This window comes from Dermacentor variabilis, chromosome 1 (genome assembly GCF_050947875.1).
Source record: "Dermacentor variabilis isolate Ectoservices chromosome 1, ASM5094787v1, whole genome shotgun sequence".
Lineage (NCBI taxonomy): Eukaryota > Metazoa > Arthropoda > Arachnida > Ixodida > Ixodidae > Dermacentor > Dermacentor variabilis.
Window position 1 is genome coordinate 245,611,377 of NC_134568.1, and position 25,275 is coordinate 245,636,651.

The following is a 25,275-nucleotide window of genomic DNA, read 5'->3' on the forward strand; positions in this document are numbered from 1 at the left end:
GAAGTTCCAGTAGCGACGACAGGCTATCGGTCATAGCACTTGTATTTTTGTACCGAAGCAAGATTGTTGTCGTAAACGAAGCAAACATTATGACGCCGCGGTGGCGCTATCTTGAGGCACATGCGACCGCTAGGGACCAGCTATACAGTTATGTGATTATTCTCAAAACGGAACGGAGGCGTTGCGAAATAGCCACAGGACGACTGCAATAAGGGGTATGATTAAGAGTTACATTAGATGTTCGCTAAACGCAGTAAAAGGTGAGAATGGATATTCACATGGTCTCACATGCTTTTGTCGAGAAGACACCCATTTCCTAGATTTTTACTTTGATCATCTATAATTTTAGCGATCTCAACCAGTGAGTGAGTTTAGTGAGTTTAAGCAATTCACAGATATAGATGAGTATCACTTGTGTGCCGAATCTGCGCTCCTAATATGCACTTAAGATTACAAAATTCTCGAATATGATTTTCTACATGGGCATTTCTTTTATTTCGTGCGCTAGCTTGCCAAAAAATATGAAAATATTAAATCGAATTGGCAAAACAAATTTGGGGCACTTTTTTCCCCCATTAGCTTCAACTGAAAACAACGAAGTTCACGTGCATTAAAAAAACATGCCAGTGTTAATCGCGCTTGTTGATGCAATACACGAAAGTGCTGCTCTTATTCGACGAGTGCAATTACTTTATTGCGTAATGATGAGCCAGAATCTGCTTCCTAAATTTATTGGAGTCAACTAAAGGAGCCGGCAGTAATGCGTTCCTGTTTTAATGAATGCCGGGCGACGTTTAATCTACCCTCAGATCTCTGTGCAGAGGTTGTGCTGTGCTTAATATGTCTCGGCACACTTCTCTGATTAGTGGGCACTGAACCTATGACATTAAGAGGAAGCTTTAGCTGAGGCCCAGCTCCAACGCGGCCTATTCAAATACATGTAAAACGCAGAAATGCTTTTCTGAGATAATCCCCGCACCGATTTCAATGAAATTTGTTGCCTTTGAGAGAGAAAGGTACATTCTAGTGACTGTTGGCAGCAAAATTTAGTGCCTGAATTTTGTTAAAAGTAGTTCCAAAATTCGAAAATCGGAAGCAAATTGAAGCACGAAGTTTACAAATTAATATCTTCTGCATCAAAAACAAATATTGAGGTTCTGTAAACGGCATAGATTAGATCATTCAAAGCAGTCAAATTGAATATGTAAGCTTATATTTCACGTGAATTTGTTACGTTGTGTACAAGGGTTCTGCAAAAGCTGTATTTACATATTACAAACTGTTTTGTGATTCATGTGTAACATAGCAATTTTGTCCGCTTTAGATGTACTATTAGATGTATTTTACGTAATTGTGACACCATTTTTCATTGCTGAGTTACAGAGTTGCAAACTTCATCGTTTAGCTTTCTGAAAATTTGCGATCTCTGCCAATTTTTAATAAATAATGGACAACCTAAATCGAAAATTCAAAACAGTCACAAGATTTTAAGTTCTTCTTTTAAATGCAACAAATGTCGTCAAATTTGCTGTAGTGGTTGCCGGGAAAAACGAATTATCCTTTTACATGTATTAGGGAGGAGCACCCGAGCTTAAGCTTCCTCTTAAGGTAGGCACCAAATGGAAAAACATACAGCGAATCTTTAGTGCTACGCCACCCAACCTTCATAAGAGCGTGTTCTCGATTGCTTGCTAAAGTGACACTAACGACAAATATTAAGTGAAGCATAAGTGATAGATCAGTGCTCGAGAACGTCTAATGAGTCAATATTATCGCGATCAGACCTTTAGTAATCGAGAAGTTAAGGTAAATACGGGACACGATTAGAGATTCCCCCGGGACATTTAAGTATACTAGCCCGATGACGAAGTCACTACTCATTATAATCCTGTAACTTGTACTCAACCATGGGTAATATAAAAAAAATAATTTGAGAGCATTATAAGATGAAAGTAAATGCTACTTCTCTATTTGATTTTTAGAAAAAGAACTCATTGACGTTATCTTTGACAACGGCGCGGGTGGTCGAAACGTTTCGTTTTCTCAACTCTGCGCCGCCCTTGCTTTCGGATTTCAGTAGTTTCGTTATTGCATAGTGCTACGCTGGTTTTGCTGGCTCGCTAAAGTCACGCAAACAGTAAGTCCGCAAATCCGCAAAAAATAAAAAAAACGAAGCCATTGCTTTAATTGTCATGAAAGTACTACCGTGTCGAATAGTTCCTGTTCTGCGACTTGAACGTGCGTGCAGGCGGAAGGAACTCCACGTAGACGACTTTACGGAAGTGTTCGAGTGCCGCCATCTTGGGATGTTATACAAATGGTGTGATGTATTTGTTCCTACAGTATAACGTCATGAAGGCCTTCTCGTGTCAGTGATTCTATGCGCTTTGCTATGAACTCAACTGTTGCAGAATGATGATAGATTGCTCACGCTCGTCACATGTGATGCGCTGGCCCTAATTTACGTATAATGCTGCACGTGTGTGTGTGTGTGTGTGTGTGTGTGTGTGTGTGTGTGTGTGTGTGTGTGTGTGTGTGTGTGTGTGTGTGTGTGTGTGTGTGTTTGTGTGTGTGTGTGTGTGGATGTGCTGTTTACGTGTTTATGTCATCACTGTGCATACCTTAATTGTCGTCCAGCATCTGGAGTAGCATGCCAGGCGACCAGCCGGGCTAACATATACAGCATATCATTAAAGCTCGTATCTCCCTATCTCTCGACGTAGCTCCATCAATACTCGGCAGGTAATCCGCAACCATGCCGCACCCGTCGTATTTTTTCCCCGCCAATCCGCCCTGTGAAACGGCCCTGATATTCGTTTCGAAGGGAGCCTGCTAGCTGTGACTCCCCTATTCAATTACACTACAGCAGGCAATTGCCGATCTCGAAAGACCACGACCACGGACAAAAGAAAAGAAAAACTGATAAAAAAAAAGTTCGCACACTTACGGAGCATGTCGATGCGCACCGTGGTGCGCACTGGCGCCGCGAGGCCGTTGTCCACCTCGCAGACAAGCTGGATGAGCAGATCGGCGCGCGTGAGCGGGCCCTGGCGCAGCTTGCTGAGCACCAGCACCGATTCCTGTGCGTCGTCCAGCGCCGACGACACCGTGGTGACGGCGCTTCTGGGCACGGGCTCCTCGTCTTCGTCACTCGAGGGCCGCCGTGGCCGCCGTAGCCAGCGCACTTCGGGAGCCGGGCTGCCCGCTGCAAGGAGACACAACCGCAGCGAGCTTGAGTGCCTATCCCGGCTTCGCAATTGCCATCGCTAGGTGCTACGCACTGTTCTGAATTTCGTGCGGGTCAATAATGAATTTGTTCCTATTATCAGCATTAACTGATAGGGGAAGGGGCAAACGTAATATAAGAACAGCTGCGTATCACGAGTGGCTACTTTATAGTGATACCGCATCACTGCGTAGAAAGTCGCTATACATGACAGAGACCAAAAACTCTTCATTATTGAGTTCATCGATGGTGAACACGAGGAAGTATAGTAACCCGCTTTAGTTTACTTTGATTTTCTAGTTTCATTTTGTGATGATAGTACATAACGTCGTAATTTTCAAGCTGCAGTGTAAACAAATTTTGAGGACCAAGAAAACATGCATCACACTGCTAATCGCGCATGTGCCTGGCTACCTCTACGCCTTCTCCCCCCCCCCTCTTTGCCCCCTCTAATTTTCCAATTCTCCGTCTAGAGGTTATAGACAAGACAGATGTATCGAAAACTTCCTTGCGTCCCTCTCACGCATGGCAGCGGCACCTGGTTAAGTACACAGGATTTAAAAATATACAGATGCCACGTAGCTGGATAGAGCCAAGGTAACGTTGTTTGCTGTCACTTAGAGGTACTCAGAATATATTTTGCATTCCGCCTAATTACATAACGAGACTTAATTAAGTAATAAACTTATCATATAATATAATTAAAAGGGAAAATGTCAATGAGAAAATTGTAGAGCAACATGAAAAACTCCTATACAGCTTTCTGTTGCTCAATACGTGCTTTATAAAAGTGTTTTTTCGAGCGTGAACCAAGCGTGAAAGAAGCCTGCAAATACGCACAAAGTACCCGCCGTGGTTGCTCAGTGGCTATGGTGTTGGGCTGCTGAGCATGGAGGTCGCGGGATCGAATCCCGGCCACGGCGACTGCATTTCGATGGGGGCGAAATGCGAAAACACACCCTTGTACTTAGATTTAGGTGCACGTTAAAGAAGCCCAGGTGGTCGAAATTTCCGGAGTCCTCCACTACGGCGTGCCTCATAATCAGAAAGTGGTTTTGGCACGTAAAAGCCCATAAAAGAAAAAGATACGCACAAAGTGCCTCGAGTAGCCAGTCGCGCGGCAATATTGCGTGTATTCACCGACTGGCAGCGCCACGACACGTGGCGCTATATACAGGGTGCTCTCCTTCAGCTGCACCAAAACTTTTGCAGATCGCCTATAGATTGCATTCTAAAGATTGGCTAAAGCACAATTCTAAAGTTGTACAATCATCCACTATCAGAACTCAAAGTTTTAGATCAGCACTGCCAAAGAACATCCGCGCTGAAGGCCTTACTGGCGTTATTAAGGTTCCTGCGGTCTACGGGGCTTAACGAGAGACTTTAAGAACGCCGCTTCCTAAAGCTCTGTGGTGTAAGCGGTTTGATCGTGCTCGTCTCTCTTTCTCTATATCTGCCCCTTCCACTCTTTCTCTTTTTATCCGCCCTTAACCCTTCCCCCCCGTGCAGGGTAGCCGGAACTACCTCTGGTTAACCTCCCTGCCTTTCTATGCATCCTTCTCTCTCTCTCTAGCCCTCGATCTAAATTAGTCAATGAGGCGGCCGTTACTTCTACGAAAAATTAAAATGTTCAATTGAATAATTAACATAATTACGCTAATTAACATTTTCATTATTTACTTTACGCCACATATTTCAACCTACGAATTATAGCCGCTCAGTTCGCGCGGTGTATCCGCGTGGAACGAATTCCGAGACATTAATTTTCAGTGTCCGTCGAAATGCATCGGTGTTCCAGTTACTTTTGCGCTTCAAGGCATAGAACAGTGGTTTCTTAATAAAGTAACTAGGACGCCAATGCGTTACATCGGACACTTTGAAAATTGTCGCCTTGTCGCCTTGAAGAAGACAAGTCCACTTGTCGAAACGTTGGCTCCTGCATTCACCTTGTTCACGTTTTGCTCATCGTCTTGAATTTCCATCTCCCGCATTCCCCGTCTTTTCCCCACTTTGAAAAATAGCATCTCGGAACTGTTGCTGTCCAGAGAATTCGTTCCAAGTGGAAACGCCATGCGGACTCCGCGGCTCTAATTCGCAAGTTCAAATATGTGGCTTAACAACTTAACGAAAAAGTTAATGAGCGTAATTACACTAATTATTCAAGTGAACATTTTGATTTCTCGGAGAAGTAATGGCCGCCTCATTGAGTAATTTAGATCAAGGGTTATAATTGTGCTATGTGCCATAGGCAATCTAACTAATTTGCTTCAATATAAAAAAAAAACCGACCCTGTATAGACCGGCCACACAGTTGCCGCTTCCCGGCAACTGCAGCTTATGCAACTGTATTATTTACTGAGCAACGCTTGCGGCGAACGCTATGCGCGAAGGCGAGCTTTCTGGTTCTTCTTTCTTTTCCGTCGCACGGCTGGTGCCGCCCTTGTCGGGGATGGATGGATGTTATGAGCGTCCCCTTTGGAACGGGGCGGTGCGTTGCGCCACCAAGCTCCTGCTGTTATACTGCCTAATGTCCTACCCAAGTTAAAGAAGAAGAAAAAAAAAACGATGAACAACCAAATTTTCTGATGCCCTATTGCGAACTTTGCTTTTGTACGTCCCCGTTTTTTTGTCGTTTCCTTACTTGTCCTCCACCAATCTTCCAATCGCCTCTTGCTAATCTCTACTGCGGGCATATTTACTTTTCCCCTGCTCTCGTTGAACCCAAGGGCTTCAAGGAGGCCAGTGGTGCCTAAATAGACCGCTGGGCAGATGTCTTCACATTCTAATAAGACATGCTCCATCGTTTTCCTAGCTTTACCGCAGCAAGCACATGCTTCTTCTTCCTTCTTATATCTCGCTTTATAGGTGCGTGTTCTAAGGCATTCAGATCTCGCTTCGAAAAGTAATCAGCTTCCCTTTGAGTTATCATAAATTGTTTCTTTCCTGATTTCGTTTTTTCCTCTTAAGTAGTTACTCATGGCAGGTTTCTTTTCCATTGCCGCCACCTATGAGATTATTTCAGCCTCTCAGACTTTCCGCTTGCCGTACTTTGTTGCTGTGTTGCTCACCCTACAGGCCGCATACTTGCTGGTAAGCTTCCTAGTTCTTTTCCTCCACTGTGTGCGGATGTGCGGACGTGAGGGTCATCTGACGGTGCTTGAAGGGGGCTTCCTCCGCTTTCTTCCTCATGCTTCCGCTTCCGAGTGTCAATGAGAAAATTGTAGAGCAACAAAAAGCTGTATCGGGAGTTTTTCATGTTGCTCTACAATTGACACTTTTCATCTAATTATAATATTTGAGAAGTTAATTAATTAATGCTAATTAAGTAATATGAGCAATACAAAATATAATCTGAGTATCTGCAAGCCACGGCAAACAACATTACCTTGGTTCTGTCCAGCTGCGTCGCATTTGCACATTTTTAAACCTTGGTGAATGATAGTTGGAGCATATATTTCCCCACGTTGAAGGAGCTGTATGGGACAACGCCATTATACAATAATAATGTGCCATGAGACGGGTAAGTGACGCTTGATGTGTTCTTTTTGTGAGCTGGTGGCTGTTCAGAAACAAGGCAACGGCTACAGTGTTCAGGCTAGAGGGTTAACTCATGCACGCTACCTCCATTTCTCACGTCTTGACACCGAGTCGTTTCACCCGAATTAATGTTTTCGCAGCCGCTTCATTTGTTCATGCTCTATAGAATTAACAGGAAAGCTTGCCAAGTTTCACAGAACCACGCGAAAGCCTGCCCTACGGCGAATTATAAGCGACAGCTGCTTTCGCATTAATACGATCAGCAGAAGGAATATACCGCAGGTAACTTATTAAAGTCTCAGCTGCAATACTGGAGCCTCGTACTTCGGAGAGAGTTTGACCAATGTTAAGATTCCTACCAATATTCGAAGCTGGGCAGGTACGCTACGTTCACGCGTGCCATGTGGCAACGACATGCGTGGTATCTCTACAAGAGCTAACTGTTGTAAACTATATGGTCGACTGTCGCGATACCCAAGTAATTTTGCCAAGAGAAGTTGTCCTGCGGCAGCGCTGGTCCATGAGATCAATCGGGACTCGGGCTCCGTTGTTTCCATTATGGAGCACGAAGTTACTGATATCATCGGTAGTGCTCCATACTGAGACTATTGCCATTATTGCCATTACCCCGCGCAAACGCCCGTGTTCCAAGTCATCCTCTTTGTTCCTTGTTGATTCTTCGTTGCACTGTTTTATGAGACGTTAACGCATGAAATGAGTTACTTTCCCTTTTTCTATATATTACGCCAATTCACGGTAGTGATAAAGAGGAAGGAATAATAATAATAATAATAATAATAATAATAATAATAATAATAATAATAATAATAATAATAATAATAATAATAATAATAATAATAATAATAAAAACAGATATTCGGGAACCACGTCGGCGCCGCCTGCTTCTTGCATTAGGGCTTACCCGGACAATTAGTGCGACAACCACAAAACCCCACTTGGCAGGCTGGAATGCTGCAACATTGTGTCACTTTTCTGGTAAGAAGTCAGAGATGTGGTACGTCATGCGTAGTTTCGCGCGCAGCTGCAGTGAGATGTCTACCAGTGCGTCGTAAGGGTCGTGAAAACACAACGCATTTGCCGGAGAGCTTAGAGGTTTTGGCCACCAGGAGGCGATCGAGTGGCTTCGCAAAAATTCGTTTTTTTTTTTTTTTGCTTAGAAGTGGAAGTGCATGTGTGTGTGTGTTGGGAAAGGGGGGGGGGCACTTGCTGAAGCACTGACTACGATTAGGGTAAGAGAGTCACTGCGTAAAAATCACGGCCACTTTCGCCACATGCCAAAATCCATAAGCGCTATCGATGCTTGTCGGCATAGCGTTTCGGCATAGTCCTGTCGACACTAAAATTTATTAAGGTGTCTTTGTCCAAACTTTTCCTTTCATATTTAGAACTTCTTACCATCGACGTTAATTTCGTAATTAATTCTATGCAAATTTTGTTCACTTTTCGCATGCATTACTATCCTCAAGAACATTACTTAGCTTATTGTTTCTTACTAAATCAGCCAGAGTACGAATAAATTTTTTTTTGAAATTTTACAGCATATTGCCTCGAATAGGGACCCTGAGGCTACATGTACGTCTTCGATTTTAAGGTGCTCTACGACACCCATCAGTGACACTAATTGATTGATTATCATCGAGAATTGTGCGTCACGAATTTTTTTTTCTTATCGCGTGCTCTTTCAATCCTTAGTTATAACTTATTGTACAGCCGTGCTTGTGTTCGACAAGAGTAGTATATAGGCCAAACTACACGTACGATTGCCCATGCGCGAAAGCTCGCGCCAGTGCGCCTTGCGTTTGCCGCGACTCGAGAGGAATGGTGGTTTGAACCTACAAGACGCGCGCCCGCTTGGCTCACTATTTTTGCCTTGGTAGGCGTCGTTTCGTATTTTTGTAAGGTCGACAGGGCGCACCGATATTTGTCTGGAGAAGACATCTGTGCTCCACCGCGCTTCGGCGCACACACACGATCTGTCCCGCGCCGCCTGAGCCTGCGCAGGCGCGTGGGCGCGAGCATTCGCACGCCGGCAAGCGTACGTGTAGTTTGGCCTTATAAGTCCTTCATTTGAGAGGACTAACGTACGTTATCATAGTAGAGAGTTTTAGTTTAGCGTTTGCTACCGAACGTAAAAGCATTACGCACGTAAAGAAATAGGGTCGTCCTCACTGCGCATGCTCGGAACGTTATTGGGTTTCTGCGGTTTACGCGCGCTATGATAACGTACGTCATTCGGCGAGTTTAACGTCCGTAACGCTTACGGACGCTAAGAAATAGCGTTGTCGAACATGGGGCGGCACCCGTGGCTCCCGCTTCAGCGTGAATTCTCGTCATGGCTACGCTCTCACTCGCGTTTATCGCCAGTAACTATTGTATTGAGCTTTCAATTTCTGTAAACTTACCTGAAAGGTTAGTTATCAGCGCATAGCGCGTCCATTTTCTGAGATCGTTCGGCGATTCTGGCGCCCGTACGCCTAACGAGGCGCGCCCACAGAGCAGGATGGTTGCTAATGGATCGTCTTAGCTTGGATGCGTTTGGCACGAGGCACCAGACGACGCCCTGTTTTATAACGTTTTCTTTACGTTTATGTTTCCGTAAGGTAAACTAAAAGACTTGAAAGGACACGCACCGTAACGTCCCGCAAAGGTGCTTACGTTTAACTTATGCAAGGCGACAAACGCTATTCTAAAGCTGTCTAGTGCACAGAAACCGCAGAAACCCAATAACGTTCCGAGCATGCGCAGTGAGGATGCTATTTCTTGACGTACGTAATACTTTTACGTTCGGTTGCAAACGCTAAACTAAGGCTGTCTAGTCACATATCATCTTGCGCTATCATATAACCGTGGTACGATAGCAGGGACATCAAGGCCACATTTATAATGATGCACCTTTGATAAGCACAAAGTAGCTAATATAATCTGCAGAACACACCAAACGGCAATAAATAAATGGATACGTATATAAATAAATAATTAAATAAATAAATATGCCTCCTCTATTTCGCAGGTAATTTTTTGAAGTTACCCGCGAACAAAGTTTACTTTTTACCCGCGAACAAAGCCTAACAAGGTGTTTCGCAATCTTGAACGGAAGTGGCAAACTCATCAAGCGGGAGAAAGCAAACGAAAAATTATCCAAGATATTCACCATCGCAACAGCTTCCTTGCGAATTCATTATGTTTCCCCTTCTCGGTCGGCCCAAGAGAGTGGCCGGCCCGCAGCGCTTAATAATTTTGCCCATTGTTGTCACGAGCACCCACTGACACCGGGCTTCGCCCGGGTATTGCCGCAGCGTGCTCCGGCAGGCAGGCCAGCGGCACCTCAGCGGGACGCCCGCGCGCTTCTTCCATTTTTGTCGCCGCAGCGGGAGGAGGTCGACCGCAGGCCAGGCGGCGTGGACGCGTCACTCGCGCCAACCCGCGTGCCAACTTTAGGCGGCGCGCAATTATGTAACTCGTCAACGTCGCAACGCCGGGCACGCTGACAACGGCGGTTGTGGCGCACGCCGCGGCGGCAAGGTGTGCGCCACGGGGCATTCAGCGCTGGGAACGCACGAGTGCCTCCCAGCGCGCAAAAGAGCGCGCTCGTCACACAGGTAATGCGTCCCGTCGCACGAGCGCGCAAATGATAATGCTCCCCAATCTGTTAAAAAGGACGCCCGCTGTAGCCGCAGGAGGCTGCGCCGGCCCGCTTCCGCAGTGCTCATTACCGGCGCCACGAGGCATGCGCGAGGCGCCCAGGAAGATCGCCGAGGAGTGCGAAAGCGGCGTCGCGCTGGAGAGGTGGGGAGGCCACGGGAGCGTAAACGACTCTCGGCTGCGCAGCGGGGGACGTCCGCGCCCAAGATAGAAGACAATAACGATGATGAACAGGCATCCGCTGAGCGCGGCCTCACGTGCCAGCTCTTCAAATGTGCATCAGCATCATGCCTGTCCTCCGGATATAGGCACGTGTCATCCACGGGCTTTGAAACAGGCGCCGCGGCCTTGAAGTCGTTGCAATGTCTGGCGCCATTGCGCTGAGAGAAACGCGTGAGCGTAGCCGGTAATGTAGGGCTGCACTATAGTGGTACCTCTTGGTTTAGCTGTTTCTTCTGCTGGGAATAGCAGCAGTTGACTAGATGAATCGGGATGAATATATAACACTTAGTTTAGTGTGCGCTTTGCATCAGTTCTCGTGGGCAGGCTAACAGACAGAGGACGAGATTTGACATAAACGACGAACCTAACGTGACATTCGGAAAACTTAAATGCCGTTAAATGTTCGTCGTAATTATAATTTGTTAATGATTATTTATTGCCATAATTACTTCGTAAAAAGAAAACATACACGTGATCAAGATAGCGATCCGTCGCAGCGCGGTTTTTAGTGCAGCAGTCATTGTCAGCGTCCCTCTCGAGAAGACACTTATTCGCTATCTTAGATGTCATATTCAACGACGAGTCATCGTCATGCGGCTGTCTTTGTCGCCGTCGCTTTGCCGTCGTCGGCATTTTCGTGCCATTGGACGCTTTTCGTAGTAAACGATTTTAGCACGCGAAAGATATATAAGTCGGTATTTTTTGTTCTATTAGTTGTCGAATTGTGTAATTTTGTGAAGCAGCCTCCCTCATGTAGCTTAATAGCGTCATGAAAATACTACTATTCCCCTACAGCAATCCTTTATAAACAGTGTTTCACGACGACAGATGTGTATATTTACCTATAACTGTACATTGTACAAACACGAAGAGTTTATTTTTTCGTAAATACTTGCCTACATAGCGTTGGGCGCGAGCACCGCGGTGTCTTAGTGACTACAGCGTTGCGCTGCCGAGCTCGAGGTCACGTGTTCGGTCCCGGCCGTGGCGGCAGCATTTAGATGGGGTCGAAAACACAAAAACGCTTGTGCACTTAGATTTAGCTGCACATTACAGAACCCCAGATAATCAAAATTGATCAGAAGAATAATGATAGCTAAGAGGCTAATTGGCGAAGACTTTGACATGTTTGTTCTTAAAAGAGGATAGGGCAGAGGCTCTTAGCTAGAACTTCACCTCCTTTAAAGGGTTACCGGCATTTGCTCGGCTGAGCGTCGCAATGAACGTGCTTTGAGCTACACATATTTCGGTGATAAGGGTGGCACAAGCGAATTGCGCCCTCCACACCACACAATGCTAAGACTTGCTAAATGGTCTAATATGCTGCAACTATAGTTGCCTTATAACTGCTACACAGCTCTCAGCGGACAATTGAAATTACTATTAGGAGGAATGAGACAGTTACGAATAAATGGCATTGACCAGACTATAGTGATTAAAAGCCGAAAGCCGAATCTTGCGTCTTAGTGTGGCAGGTAATTTCTTGAACGGATAAGCAACCGGCGTGTTAAGAACAAAGCCACCGCAGTTTGCCTGTCTACGCATTCTCTGTAACATCTTTGCTGACGCTTGGTTGTCGTGCTTCTGAACTGGGACAGCTTTAAATGTTATACGATACATACAATATATAACACTTCACAATGCCCTAGCTGCTTACCCACAAGTTCGGAGCACATGATCGAAAAAAGGAATATATATATATATATATATACATACACAAACACACTTCTCTTCCTCAGATCTCATTTACTGTGATGCAAGCATGCTCTCATGCGAGCAACACCACCTTTGCAAGAACAACTTTGCGATGCGTTTAACGTCGTCTTCATCCGATACAGTATTGCCTGTTGTATGCTCCGAAACATATGCACAGGCGCCACCACTCTCCGAGTCTGAACCACTCACAAAACCCCCGAACACTGCAGTCTAGCCCAGTGCTTAGCGCGTCCAGTTCCGCAAGAGTTTGATGCCCAGTGATACCGCCTTGTGGTGAGGGTGAATCTGAGGATGAGGAAATGCCTCGTGGATGACACGGCACGACGACGGTGAAGGCGTAACGGGGTGGACGAGCGGACTCAAGAAACCCTATTTCGAGCACTTAACTCCTGTAGCAGTAAAAGAAGCTGCAGCGAACGCCTCACTTTGGGGATCACATGCTTTTGGTACATAAACTCAGTTGTTTATTTAGTATGACGCCTCTCTGCGACGAAGACGAACTCGCTACAGCGTTAAGAATATGTAGAGTCAGTGTCTTTGCATCCAACACCGCGGAATGTTTTACCGTGTGTACTTTCCTTACTTTTTTCACAATGCACGTTTCGTGCCAGTGAGATTTATCACACATTTATGACATTAAGCAGAAAATTGAAGACTCAAGACGACAACCTTTTTCATACTCCTCGTGTTTCAGCACAGTAAAGCAACACATTCTGCCTGAGGGTCTGTTAGCCCGAGAGAAATCCACGCCGCGTAAATTCCTGGAAAAGCGTCGGGTATAGCAGTGGGTCGCCCTTATGCACATATTGGGGGCACCAGGCGCGTCGTTCAGTGCCAAGCTAGGTTACGCCACCCCATCAGACGGGGTCTAGGGATTCTACAAGCGGGACTTGTAATCTTGCCGAGCTATAAAACGTGTCGTTGAAACACGTTTTTTTTTATTCGAAGCAGAAGTATCGTTGCAACCTGTGCGTTTCTTTTGCGAGCACGCAACAACCATGAAGGCTTACCGGCCACGCGTGGGTCACTTTCAAGCTAGCTCGAGCAACTGACAAGACGTAACATGGCCATGCCGATGCTATTCAAGCATGCACGGCTTTCGCTACTAGAGGCTTTCTCTTCATGGCCTGGGTTGGCGTGCACGTCTTGATTGCATTCATGATTGGGTGCCACGTTATCCTTGCAGACCAGTCATCCTGTTTCATTTGTCGAGTCTCTTGCTGTACTAATTAGGAAGTTTTCACGGCTGTATGGGGTAACGTGACCTATACTTAGACATAGTCTTAAACCATCTATACTAATGCAGTATTAACGGCGCTTGTTCTGCAATATACACAGGTGTAAATTCATTGCAGCTAAGAACCCCAGGTGAGCACCTGCGTGAAATATTAAAAGAAAATTATGGGGTTTTACGTGCCCAAACCACCTTCTATTTATGAGGCATTCCGTAGTGGAGGACTCCGGAAACTTCGACCACCTGGCGTTCCTTAACGTGCACCTAAATCTAAGCACAGGGGTGTTTTCGCATTTCGCCCCCATTGAAATGCGGCCGCCGTGGCCGGAATTCGATCCCGCGACCGCGTGCTCAGCAGCCCAACACCATAGCCACTGCGCAACCACGGCGGGAAATATTTACGAACATTCAGTGCGCTCACCTGCTTTGACTTGGCACGCAAGTGTAGCCACGTCACCTTCCATATACGGACCAGCCGTCTCGTTGACGATGTTACCACTTTCATCCCTGATTACCGGAGGTTCCAGTGGCCCTGCAAATTGAATAAAATTGAGTTCATTAGCGATCTCGCCCTAAAATTCAAAAACACGGCATGAAACCTTGAAGTTGGCTATAGAAGTGTGTCTATAAACGGTTCCAAACGCTCGGCGCTTAGTTCAGAAGCTACCATTGTTACAAAGATTACGCCATTTTTAAATCAATGTCACCTTAAGTCTCCTTGCATTATTTTCATTCATTCTAGGAAAAGTAACACTAAACGCTTCTGAATGGACTCCATCGAGCTGATCATTGCTGACATCTGTTATGTTGGTCTTCAAAGATCTTGTATTCGAGACCATTGCATTTTCAAAAAGATGTGAATGATGTTATGCTGGTGCATTAGCTGCCACGTTTCGTAGCCTTTATGGTGCAACCGTCGTCCTATGTGTATCTTTTGAAATGAAGGCACGAAAAATTTATTTGTTTTACTTTTTTCCTGTTGGGTGGAGGTTACTTTCGTTGAAGCACTGGACATTCACGCTTAGTCTAAATAGCAAATCTCGTCATTTTTTCTGATTTGGCTTAGATCATTTAATTGAGGAATGGCTAATTTTATTATGGTTTATTAATGGTACGTAATTTCGCTATAGTAATCAAGGAATGAGCAGTTTTGCTGCGTTGTATGCTCTAAAGTTCACGGAAAAGAAATTTGACGATACAGTCAATAATTTGTACGCGCGTTTGGTTTTCTTGCGTACTTTGATTGTGCATGTACATGAATATGCGTGATATGCGTGACAGGGCGTGGAGAGCTATGGTTTTAAGTAAGGTTTTGGACAGAGTTCCTGGACGTGGCGCTGCGAACACAGAAGGGCACAGTCACAAAGCATATCTTCGTGAGATTAGTGATCACAGTTATTCATGCTGCCTTCACTTCCGCTCCCCCACCCCGCGACATGCACGAGAAGGCAATTTGTTTATATGACAAAGGTAACTATGAGGATATAAATACTGAATTAAACGCATTCTTTTCTACCTTTGCAGATGAATTTAACAACCATTCGATTTATGATAACTGGCTGTTGTTTAAAAACAAACTGTGTGAACTAAAGAATCAATTTATTTCCAGGATAACCATTCGATCGAATCGACAAAAATCATGGTTTACGAGATCCTTAAAACGACTAGAAAATAAAAAAAGCGCCTTTATCGCCACGCTAAAGTTAAGGCAAGCTCAGTTGCGTGGGAGAAATATTACGCTGCTGAAGTTGCGTACTTAATCGGAATTCGCAATGCCAACCAAGCCTTTTTTCACTATGACCTGCCAAACATTTTACCTACTAATCCAAGAAAATTCTGACAGGTGATAAACCCCAAAGAAGCCCGTATCAATAATCTTACTAACGAGCTGGGTGAATCGGTGACAGACTTAACCTGCGCTAATATGCTCAACAACGCATTTTCTTCAGTCTTCACTAATGAAATGGACGCACTTCCTCCCCCGCCGACCACAAATATACAACGCAACATGCCAACCATCACATTCACAGTACGCGGGCTCTTATCTGTGGTAGAAAATATTAAGTTGTCTTCATCATCTGGCATCGATAAAATTAACTCTAAACTACTAAAGAACACGAAACACATTTCTGCAGAGTTTATCTATTTATTATTTTCACAGTCGCTTTCCACAGGCACCATGCCAGACGAGTGGAAGATGGGGAAGGTTACTCCAATCTACAAATCGGGCAACAAAAATTCTCCCCTAAATTACCGCCCCATGTCATTGACAAGTGTTCCCTGCAAGATCGTGGAGCATGTAATCTACTCTCCATATTATGAACTTTCTAGACGCTAACAACTTCTTTCATCCTTCACAGCACGGGTTCCGCAGGGGCCGTTCTTGCGAGACCCAGCTTGCACTATTTCTTCATTACATTCATGCTAATCTTGACCGTAACATACAAATAGACGCCATATTTTTGGATTACGCGAAATCGTTTGACAATATAGCTCATCAACGCCTATTACTAAAACTTTCTCGTTTGAATTTGCATCCTGATATCCTAAAATGGCTTGAGCAATTTTTAACTAACCGCTCACAGTATGACTCATTTATTAACCACGCTTCAAACATTACACTCGTCACATCAGGCGTACCACAGAGGTCCGTCTTTGGCCCCCTTCTTTTCTTAATTTACATTAACGACTTACCCTTGCATGTGTCCTGCCATATTCGTATGTTTGCCGATGACTGCGTTATTTACCGCGCAGTCAATACCATCACTGACCGAATAACTCTTCAATCTGACCTTAACCGCGTACAAGAATGGTGTGATGTTTGGCTGATGACACTCGACTCTAATAAATGCAAACTTGTCTCATTTACCCGTCGTCATCATCCTCTTCACTTTTCTTATCGGATTGTTGACGTCACCGTGGAATCAGTGGAATCCTACAAATACCTAGGTATCACCTTGACTAATGATCTAACCTGGAATGCGCATGTTACTAATGTTATTTCATCGGCTAACAAAACATTGGGATTTCTAAGACGCCAGCTTCGCCTCGCTCCATTGCATGTAAAACTGTTAGCCCATAGATCATTGTTAAGAACGAAACTCGAATACGCATCTGCCATCTGGGATCCGCATCAAGCATATCTCGCCAATGCCCTCGAGGCAGTTCAAAACCGCGCCACCAGGTATATTCATTCCACATACTCTTACCAACGTCAGCATATCATATTTAAAAAAAGAATCTTCCTTGTCGCTTTTATCCCTTCGTCGCCGCATTGCCAACCTTTCCCTCTTACACGGGTTCTACTATTCGACGCTTAATCGACCACCATACATTGTTCCTCCAACGCGCCGGTCACGACGCATTGGCCCTCCCCAGCAGGTAGCACAACCACAATCACGCACAAATACATTCTCAGCCTCATTTTTCTACCGAGCATCTAAAGACTGGAATGGCCTACCTCATCAAATCGCTGCCATCACCTGCTCTTCAGAATTTGTTCAAGATGTAACAACTTTTTATCTACAGAATTGAATGCATTATAACACTTGTTTGTATATGTTGTATTCCCACCCCTTATGTAATACCCCTATTACGTGGTCTTTAAGGAAATAAAATGAAATGAAATGAATGAAATGAAACGATATCGTCTTTACTTCTCGGGGCCAGGGAGTTTCTCCTAAGCGGCACCTATCTCCCCATGCACGTCATGCGGCTGCCAGCATTTCTTTGAGCGCACAAGTATGATAGCGAGGCAGAGGAATAGGAAAGGACGTGAACGTGCGGAACCATTTCATATTAAGAAAACCCATTACCCATGTGCATATAAGTCCGGTCCCTATTTATTTCGGATTTAAGAACAATTATCATTTACGCAATAAGTTGATATAAACTTTAGTAGCAGTGCTGGTTGCGCCATGTTCTGATGCTGAGTTCAATCACAACTATTCGAAGTAATTAACAATGAAACGTATGTTTCATCTGGCATGATTGCCTGCTACTTCGTATAGTTGTGGCTAACAAAAAAGTGCGGTTTTGACCGAAAGGCAACGCATCCATTGCACTTGCAAATTATTGGTTAGCTATGTGAAGTAAAGAGAGTAGTTTTATCGGCTCTGTTAAAATCAATCAATCAATCAATCAATCAATCAATCCAATCAATCAATGAAATCTTTATTTCCAACGAAAGTTGGGGGTCCATTAGGCGAAAAGCGGCAATAACACCACTTGAAAATGCATAAAGGCCCACGTACATGTAAACATTCGCTAAGTAACTAAGTTAACAAGCACGGTGTCAAGCACGCAGAGGCAAACATAAACACATCTCATTGGATGACCGCGGACGCTCGATGCCAAAACGCTGGTGTGAGGAGGAGCGGCAGCAGCATCGAGTGAAATGGCCTTCGTGCTGCCTCTCACTTCAACGTGAGCTAAGCAGCGAGAACATAGCGCACATGAAGCTATCAGCCCTCGGTGCACCTAGACGTCGCGCCCATCGCATGTCGCTTTCAAGATAGGGCAGCGCGGCCCTATCTCTACCGCGCCATACGCAGCCGCCACCGCCGCCGCCGGAGTATAGCCCCCCCCCCTTCCCCCACCTCCCGTGCCTTGCCCGCAATAGAAGATGGCGCAATTGCTCGCCGCCTTCCTCCCTTGCACGCGCGACATCGAGCCACCACGCTCGGTACACGCTCGCACGCTTTCACTAGCACGCTCAGCGAGTTACCTCTCGCACCCACTCGCACCCAGTGCACGGCCACGATGTTTGCGCACTTGGACTTTATACGGAACATCACGGCGATACCGACGACAATGGTGCAAGTGTACCTGGAGTGTCCATATAATTGCTATCGCAATTGAAAGTGAACCACTCAGATCCCCTTCTTCTTCTGTCTCATTGCTTAGTGAAGGCATAGAATTTGGCAGTCTTCATGCCATGAGTGCCAACACACGAGGGCCTACTGGCCAGCTGCCTGCTGCTAAGCTCACGTACTACGTGAAGCCTGCGATTAAGAAAGGACATTCCGCGTCCACTGGCTTAGCCGTAAGCGGCGCTGGCTAACATTCCCATGGCTAATGTTGGGCACGTATACAAATATCCAAGAAGTGGATATTTGTAGAAGTGGAAGTGGATATCCAAGAAGTGGATATCCAAGAAGTGGAAGAAGTGGATATACAAATATACAAGAAGCGGATATAAGAAGTGGAAGAGGATTACCGCCGCGGTAGCGTAATTGTTCAGGTATCACATGAGTAATGCGGAAGATGTGGGTTCGCCTCCTACCTGCGGCAAGTTATCTATTGGTCCACTTTCATTTCGCTTTACCTAATTATTTTGTTACGTTTCAATATGGTGATGAGTATTCCTTAGACTTTTACCATGAGGCAACCATCCCATTCATCAGTGCCTATCCAGAAGTCGACGCAGCGTTGACGCTGACTGTTGACGGGTCGACAAAAAACCCTCTACCTGAACCTGACTACCTGAACTAATGAATGAAAAGGGCCAAGGTCGAATGCTACCTTGAGAACTGCTTCGACCTCGGATTCCAAGACTGCTACGCGCTTGCGCCATACGCGGGGGCGAAGGTGCATCACAGGAGGCGGAGTTCGGCTGAACGTGATTTTGCGACCGATTCGACGATTATGATTGGCCGCGACACAATCATCAGGTTCCCTAGTATAGTCTCCTAGTAAAGACGATATTAAAAGCGGAGACCTTTGGTGCAGCGAGGTGGTGCTGACTTGTCCTGATGTGAACTCGACGTTCAATGTGCTCCTACATAGAGTAGTCTTCTGTATCTGGAGCCAGTGTAATAAGGTAACGTAAACCCTTTTTTTTCGTTCCTACTACCGGACGTACAAGTCAATGGGCTTGGTGGATTCCTGTCCCAATCTTCACCTCTAGGCGCAACAATTTCTACGTTTCCGCGTGACATAACCATTAACTTTCTCTATGCTTTCTTTGGCTTCACTGTCTGCTACTTCGTATAATTGTGGCTAACCCATCAGATCCCATCAGATCCCCCTATTCTTCAGTTCAACCAGGCCGCACAAAACTGCTCTTGCAGTGATGGGCTATGCGCAACTTAGCTGCCGGCTTAGAGGTGTCGGTTGTAACATACTTATGAATGTATGCTGGTCCTTTTACTTTTTCTTCGTTTAGAACGGCATGGATCGCCAAAGCTTTCTGTCACTTTTATATTGAATAAAGCTCCACGAGATGCCGCCACTACTGTGTTATCCGTATTCCGTAAGCAATGCGTATACTGGCAGGCTAAAGTTATATTTTCCGTATGGGACCGGTGTCTCTCTCCGCCACACCTCCTCGCACCAGCACATTATTAGATGCACCCAGCTTTACGTGCTCTTGACATCAACGAGAAAGGGAAGCAGCAGGGGCGCGTAGCAGTGCTTTTAGCAGTGGACTCTCTACTACTTATGTCACTGTCGGCTTCAACGTTGCCGAGACGCATTTATACGCAGAAGCTCCTTAATCACGGCATGATGACGCTTCTAAACATAGTGGTACCACACGTTACACTGTTTGTTTCCCAGCTGCTACTGCAGCCATCAGTGGCGTCGGGGGGACAGCTTCCCTTGGTGACTTTATATACACTAATGATGCACTGACGACTGTATTAGCTAATGACTGCTGCGACTTTTTCATTTATTGGGCCAATGTCGCCGACACCAGCCACTAGGTCTACGAAGAAAATTAGACGACATTCCAAGCGCAAAGAGACATGTCCATGCTTGAACGCTCATCTGAGTGTTTCGCGCGGATTCCAGTCACCAAGCTTGGGAATGTTCATGCTCCCGTGTTCGGCCACGACTATGCACAAACATCGCACTACGGTAAGGATACAACATTTGATGATCTCGAATATTTTTACCTTGCGACAAGCCACCGGAAAAGTGATCGCGAATGTGAATCGAGTCTGAAAATTTGCTTCCTTCGCTGTGCTCTGCCGCTGCTCTCAATTGGAAAGCGTCAGGGCATGGTGCCTATAGTGAAAAGGGCGGAAGTTTGTGCAGCAATTGCAGTTCATTGAGTGTGTCGTTGAATGTTTGGTAGATTTGTATCTGACAGGTTAGCAAGTCTGCCAGCAACACCAACAGATTAAACTCCCGTCGCGAATAATTGTTACACTGAGTTGACTGACAGCATTGCGCCGACTTTATCAGAGAATGTTCCACACAACGGTAGATACCTTTTCTTTTTTCGGGATGTCGCAGCTAAGATGCAGCTCCTTAAAAAAAAGCAGCACCTTCTCTGAAGATCAAACTAACCTAATGTTAAGAGCATCCTCCTAAGGAATTTTCGATTATTGGTGTAATCTCCTTTAAATATAATTTAGTCATAAATATTTCACTAAGTTTGCATTGTAAAATTTACGGCTACAATATCAATACTATCTTTTCAGACTACATATAATATTTTCACCCGACGCGGTAGCTTAGTGGCTATGGTGTTCCCTGCTAAACGTGAGGAGGCGGGATCAAATCCTGGTCGCGGCGGCCGCATTTCGATAGGGGCTAAATGCGAAAATGCCCGTGTCTTGTGCATTGAGGGCGCGCTAAAGATCCCCTGGTAGTCAAAATTAATCCCGAGTCTCCCCACTCGATAAACGTCCTGCCTCATTTAGTATTAGTTATTTAAATAAGAACACAAATATAATGTAAGTTTCTTTAGGTGGAGGCTAACAAAACACGGTCGGATCCACAAAGATATCGCTTTCAGAAAATGTTTAATGTCTCCTAGGGCACGTCATGCATTATCCTTAGCAAGTGAACATGCATTTCGGCAAAAAAACACGGGTACCTTGCAAAGCCATTTCATAGATTCGACAGCAGCGTTATCGTGGATAGTCTCATGAGCATCATCATGATGACTAGCGCCGATCTGCCAAGATGGCCCATCGCTGTCTCTGATGCCAGTCATCGAAGAGCCCACAGAGATATGTCCCCGATCATTTTCTTTCGTTGTAACACGCAAATACTTTTATAGTTTTTGTGCTAAACCAGCAAAGTATGACGCTACGGTTGTATGTATGATGAGGTGGATGTCTAATCTTATTTACAGATATTATTCGACAGCATTTACGTTCATGGAAGGTCCAGGAAAACCGATTTAAAGTAGCGCTTCTCATTCTGCTATCCTCTCTCCCGCCCATTTTACTCCCATTAGTTAAATAAACAATAATGCGCATAAAAAAAGCCTGTCAGCGCCAAAATAAACTTCTGCCAGACAGTAAGAAATTTATTTCTACTAAAATTCTTTGTGAGTTTGTGCGGAAACATTGTGTTTTAGATAGCTACTCCACGTTAGGCCAAGAGGAGTTAATGGAAAAGAAGAGAGAGAGATTGACATTAATGACGATCATGATATCGAAGCTTGTGCCCATGACGAAAAAAAAATTGAACCACTCCTGAGAGTCGCACGTCGAGGTAGCTCTTTTCCGGAAAATTCACAAGGGCCTTCATCACTTGATAACGCACGTATTTTGGCTAGCGCAACAAAACTCTTACTTAGACTTCGGCTATTGACATGGAACCAAAACTGCAGGGGAAAAATAAGTGAAGAACAGAATATTTCTGCGGCTGTGAGAGGCATGCTATATTCAATGACAGAAAAGTTGAAATGAAACAGTGCCGCTGTGGAAAGTCCCTTGGAGTGTTAAGGGAAAGAGTGCCACGCAGATCGAGGTATATTTGGAAGGAAACGTGCTGTTTTATCGAGATGAAGGTTCACTTCAAAGAGACAATAGGATTCAGTTGAAACGCAGCTGCAAGAGCTTTCTTTAGCATGATGGTAAGTATTCTCACGGAGCAGTGTGCAAAAAATGAGGCGTTGGAACGTTCTTGCTAAGAGGGCATTATATTGCATGTGGGATGTCAAAATGAAGTACTCGAATGAACTTTATTGGAAAGAGGGGCTTAAGGATTAACAGAAGCAAAACAGACTACATAGTCTGTCACATTAATACTCGATTATTCGAAGAGCGCAAGTTGCACAGTACCACAGTCACGGGTTGATTAAGCGTTGCAAGCACTCTCTGTCCGAATAGACATCATGGAAGCCGCAGGGATCGAAGCCGGATGTCACCATCAACCTTGTTGTCGCCCTTCACTGCTTTTGTGATTGATCGACTTGAAGACAAAGGACGTCGCTGCCATTTCGGCTTTGATCACAATGGGGTGATTAAGTTTCTGCGGTAAACTAGACAACCGCAGCATGCTAAGGGCCTAATGCAGTCGCTTCTGAACCACGTCAATATCGCGCCGCTCAAACAAGAAGGGCGACGTTGCCTGCTCAGAAAGACGAAATACTGGCACTGCGTACTGACAGTTGAAATCACAGAATCGCGTGACCGAAGCGAGAACGTGAAAGCACTGCTGTAGGTACGAGCCCGCTTTCTTGGCGTTCAGAAGCCGCGCTTTCTTTTAACTATTCGACACCGGATCACGCGGCTTCAGAAAAGCTTTTTTTAAAATTTATTTATTTATTTATTTACTTACTTATTTATTACGTGAAAGCGCATGAGCGAGTAAGCACCCGCAGTTCGAGCTACCAGCTGCAAGTCTGTATTGCTCGACATGATTGGTGAGACTTGAAGGAGCTGGGACACCGTTCTCCCTCACCTAATATCCTGAGTAAGCTAGAGCCGGCGCAAGTTGAGCAGGTGCAAACTTAGCGAAATTATTCCAACATAGAAGCAATTTATGACTACTTGGATGCTTAAATCGCACTGCTTAGTGCGGTGATTGCTCAGCGTATGCACAGGTTGATCCCGGAAGTTCTCACGAGCGAAGAGCTTCACTTATTCAGGCCCCGATTTTAGCTGCAGCGCCCACGTTTCAGTAACAGTAAATACGCTGCATACTGACGCCAGTCGCCCGGACCATCTTTCTGTCTCTTCGGATGGCTCATCTCATAGCTCTGACAGTGGCATGCCATTTTGAGCTCTTCGGGGACGTAAAGCGTTCGCCGTTTCCTATTGCGAAAGCGCCGAATGAAAGCGCTTTCATAATCTGAATAACCTTTCACTTGTCACGTAGTCAGGAAGCTCGCCCAAGTATCATGCTCAGTCTAGTTTATTCGTAAGTTCATAAGTGTTTTGTAGTACTCGTATTCATTATTATTTACGACTGGCAATTACATCCAAATATGGCACAACATCCATCTGACGGAAAACGGAAGGAAAAGGAAGGGCACATAACCGGAAAAGAAAATAGATGAAAAAAAAAAGAGAAATAGATCTGCAAAACCGCTTGGGATGAGCTGGAGCTCGACAAATAGACTATAAAGACAGCAGAAAACACAACGCTGAATAAGTCCTAACTCGCAAATGTGCGAAAATAGCTTAGGTGACTTGAGTTCTAAACATCGATGAAAATTGCAGAGAACAGTGTTGACGTAAAGGCACGCAATAAGTGTAATATTTGCCAACCACACAGAGACCAAATCAGCAGAATAGTCGACAGCGCAGCCTAGATGCCATAAGAAAACTTGAGTGTGCTGCGCGCTCTATCACGGCAGAAAGCATGTGCGCTCGTCTAAACAAGTACACTCTAGGCCAATAATAGTCATGGAAGAACATTGCATGTTTCTGTCCATATGGTCGGCATTGTAGAATGATGGCAGGAAGCTTTTGGCACCCATTTCATGCCGAACACGTTGGTCCTCTTTAGTGCGCGAATACATGCACGAATGTTGATCAGTGGGGCTCACTGAAACTGTGAAGGGTACCTTCACAATTTCAGTGAGCCCCACTCATCAACATTCACGCATTTGTTAAAGCACATAAAAATAGACAAGGGCTATACTGTAGCGCTGAACGATCGGGTGGACTATAATTTTTAAGAAATCCGAGAACACCTAAGCATTTCTTGTGAGTTGTGAATGTGAAAGCGTTAATGTCCAGTTGAACGCCGCTGAGTGGTCCTTCCAGTTATGAACTGCACGCATGCAAGCAAACGCGTTGAGACACTTGGTGCGTTTTGATTTGGCCTTACCGAGGAGCAGTTAGAACTCAGACGAGAGCTTGCGCGGACAAGGACCGCGCGGATAACACGGGCTTCCGAGAACGAAAGCAAGGGTGACGTCACGTCGCAGCGATGATCCTCTTCCCTCAAGTCACACCTGGCGTGCCAGGGAGGCAGCAGGTGTTCCCTTTCGCCCGTTCTGCTCCGTCGAGGCGCGCTCATGACGTGGCGTCGGCGCCAATGGAAAATTAGGTGCCGTTTCGCTACTGCATTTGACAGACGCTGGCTTTCTTGCTCAATGGGCCATTTCACGCTTTGACATCAGAAAATATCTTTCGCCGGTGTATGCCCATTCGAGCAGCTCAAGCATCTAAGACACCGAAGCTCTATAACGGATTTCTCAGATTTTATATACCGTGTGTTCCACTTAACGTTAGCCGAGCTTCTCAACGAAAACAAAAAGGATTTAAAGAACATGGTTCAAGATACAATTATAAAATCTCTAGTGCTCTGTTGTCACAGGTCTGACGACCGAACACGTTAGGTCTTATTATTGTATCTTGCAGTGTGTTTAATCTTTATTTCGTTGAACAGCTTCGCTAACGTTAGCTGGGGCATCCTACAGACCACGCCGACGCACTAGATTCATAATGGAACTACCCTTGGCAGCTTCGCCGTAAAAGTGTGG

General features: G+C 45.3%; 1 protein-coding gene across 1 annotated transcript in view; it reads right to left on the minus strand.

Moving 5' to 3' along the window:
• The window catches only part of LOC142560517 (basement membrane-specific heparan sulfate proteoglycan core protein-like), a 371,032-nt gene that overhangs the window by 222,720 nt on the left and 123,037 nt on the right, over positions 1-25,275 (minus strand). The window contains exons 3-4 of the mRNA XM_075672684.1: positions 14,020-14,130; positions 2,948-3,205 (exon numbers count right to left, since the gene is read on the minus strand). Of these exons, the coding sequence (XP_075528799.1) occupies positions 2,948-3,205; positions 14,020-14,130 (369 nt within the window). The remainder of the gene's footprint in view (positions 1-2,947; positions 3,206-14,019; positions 14,131-25,275) is intronic.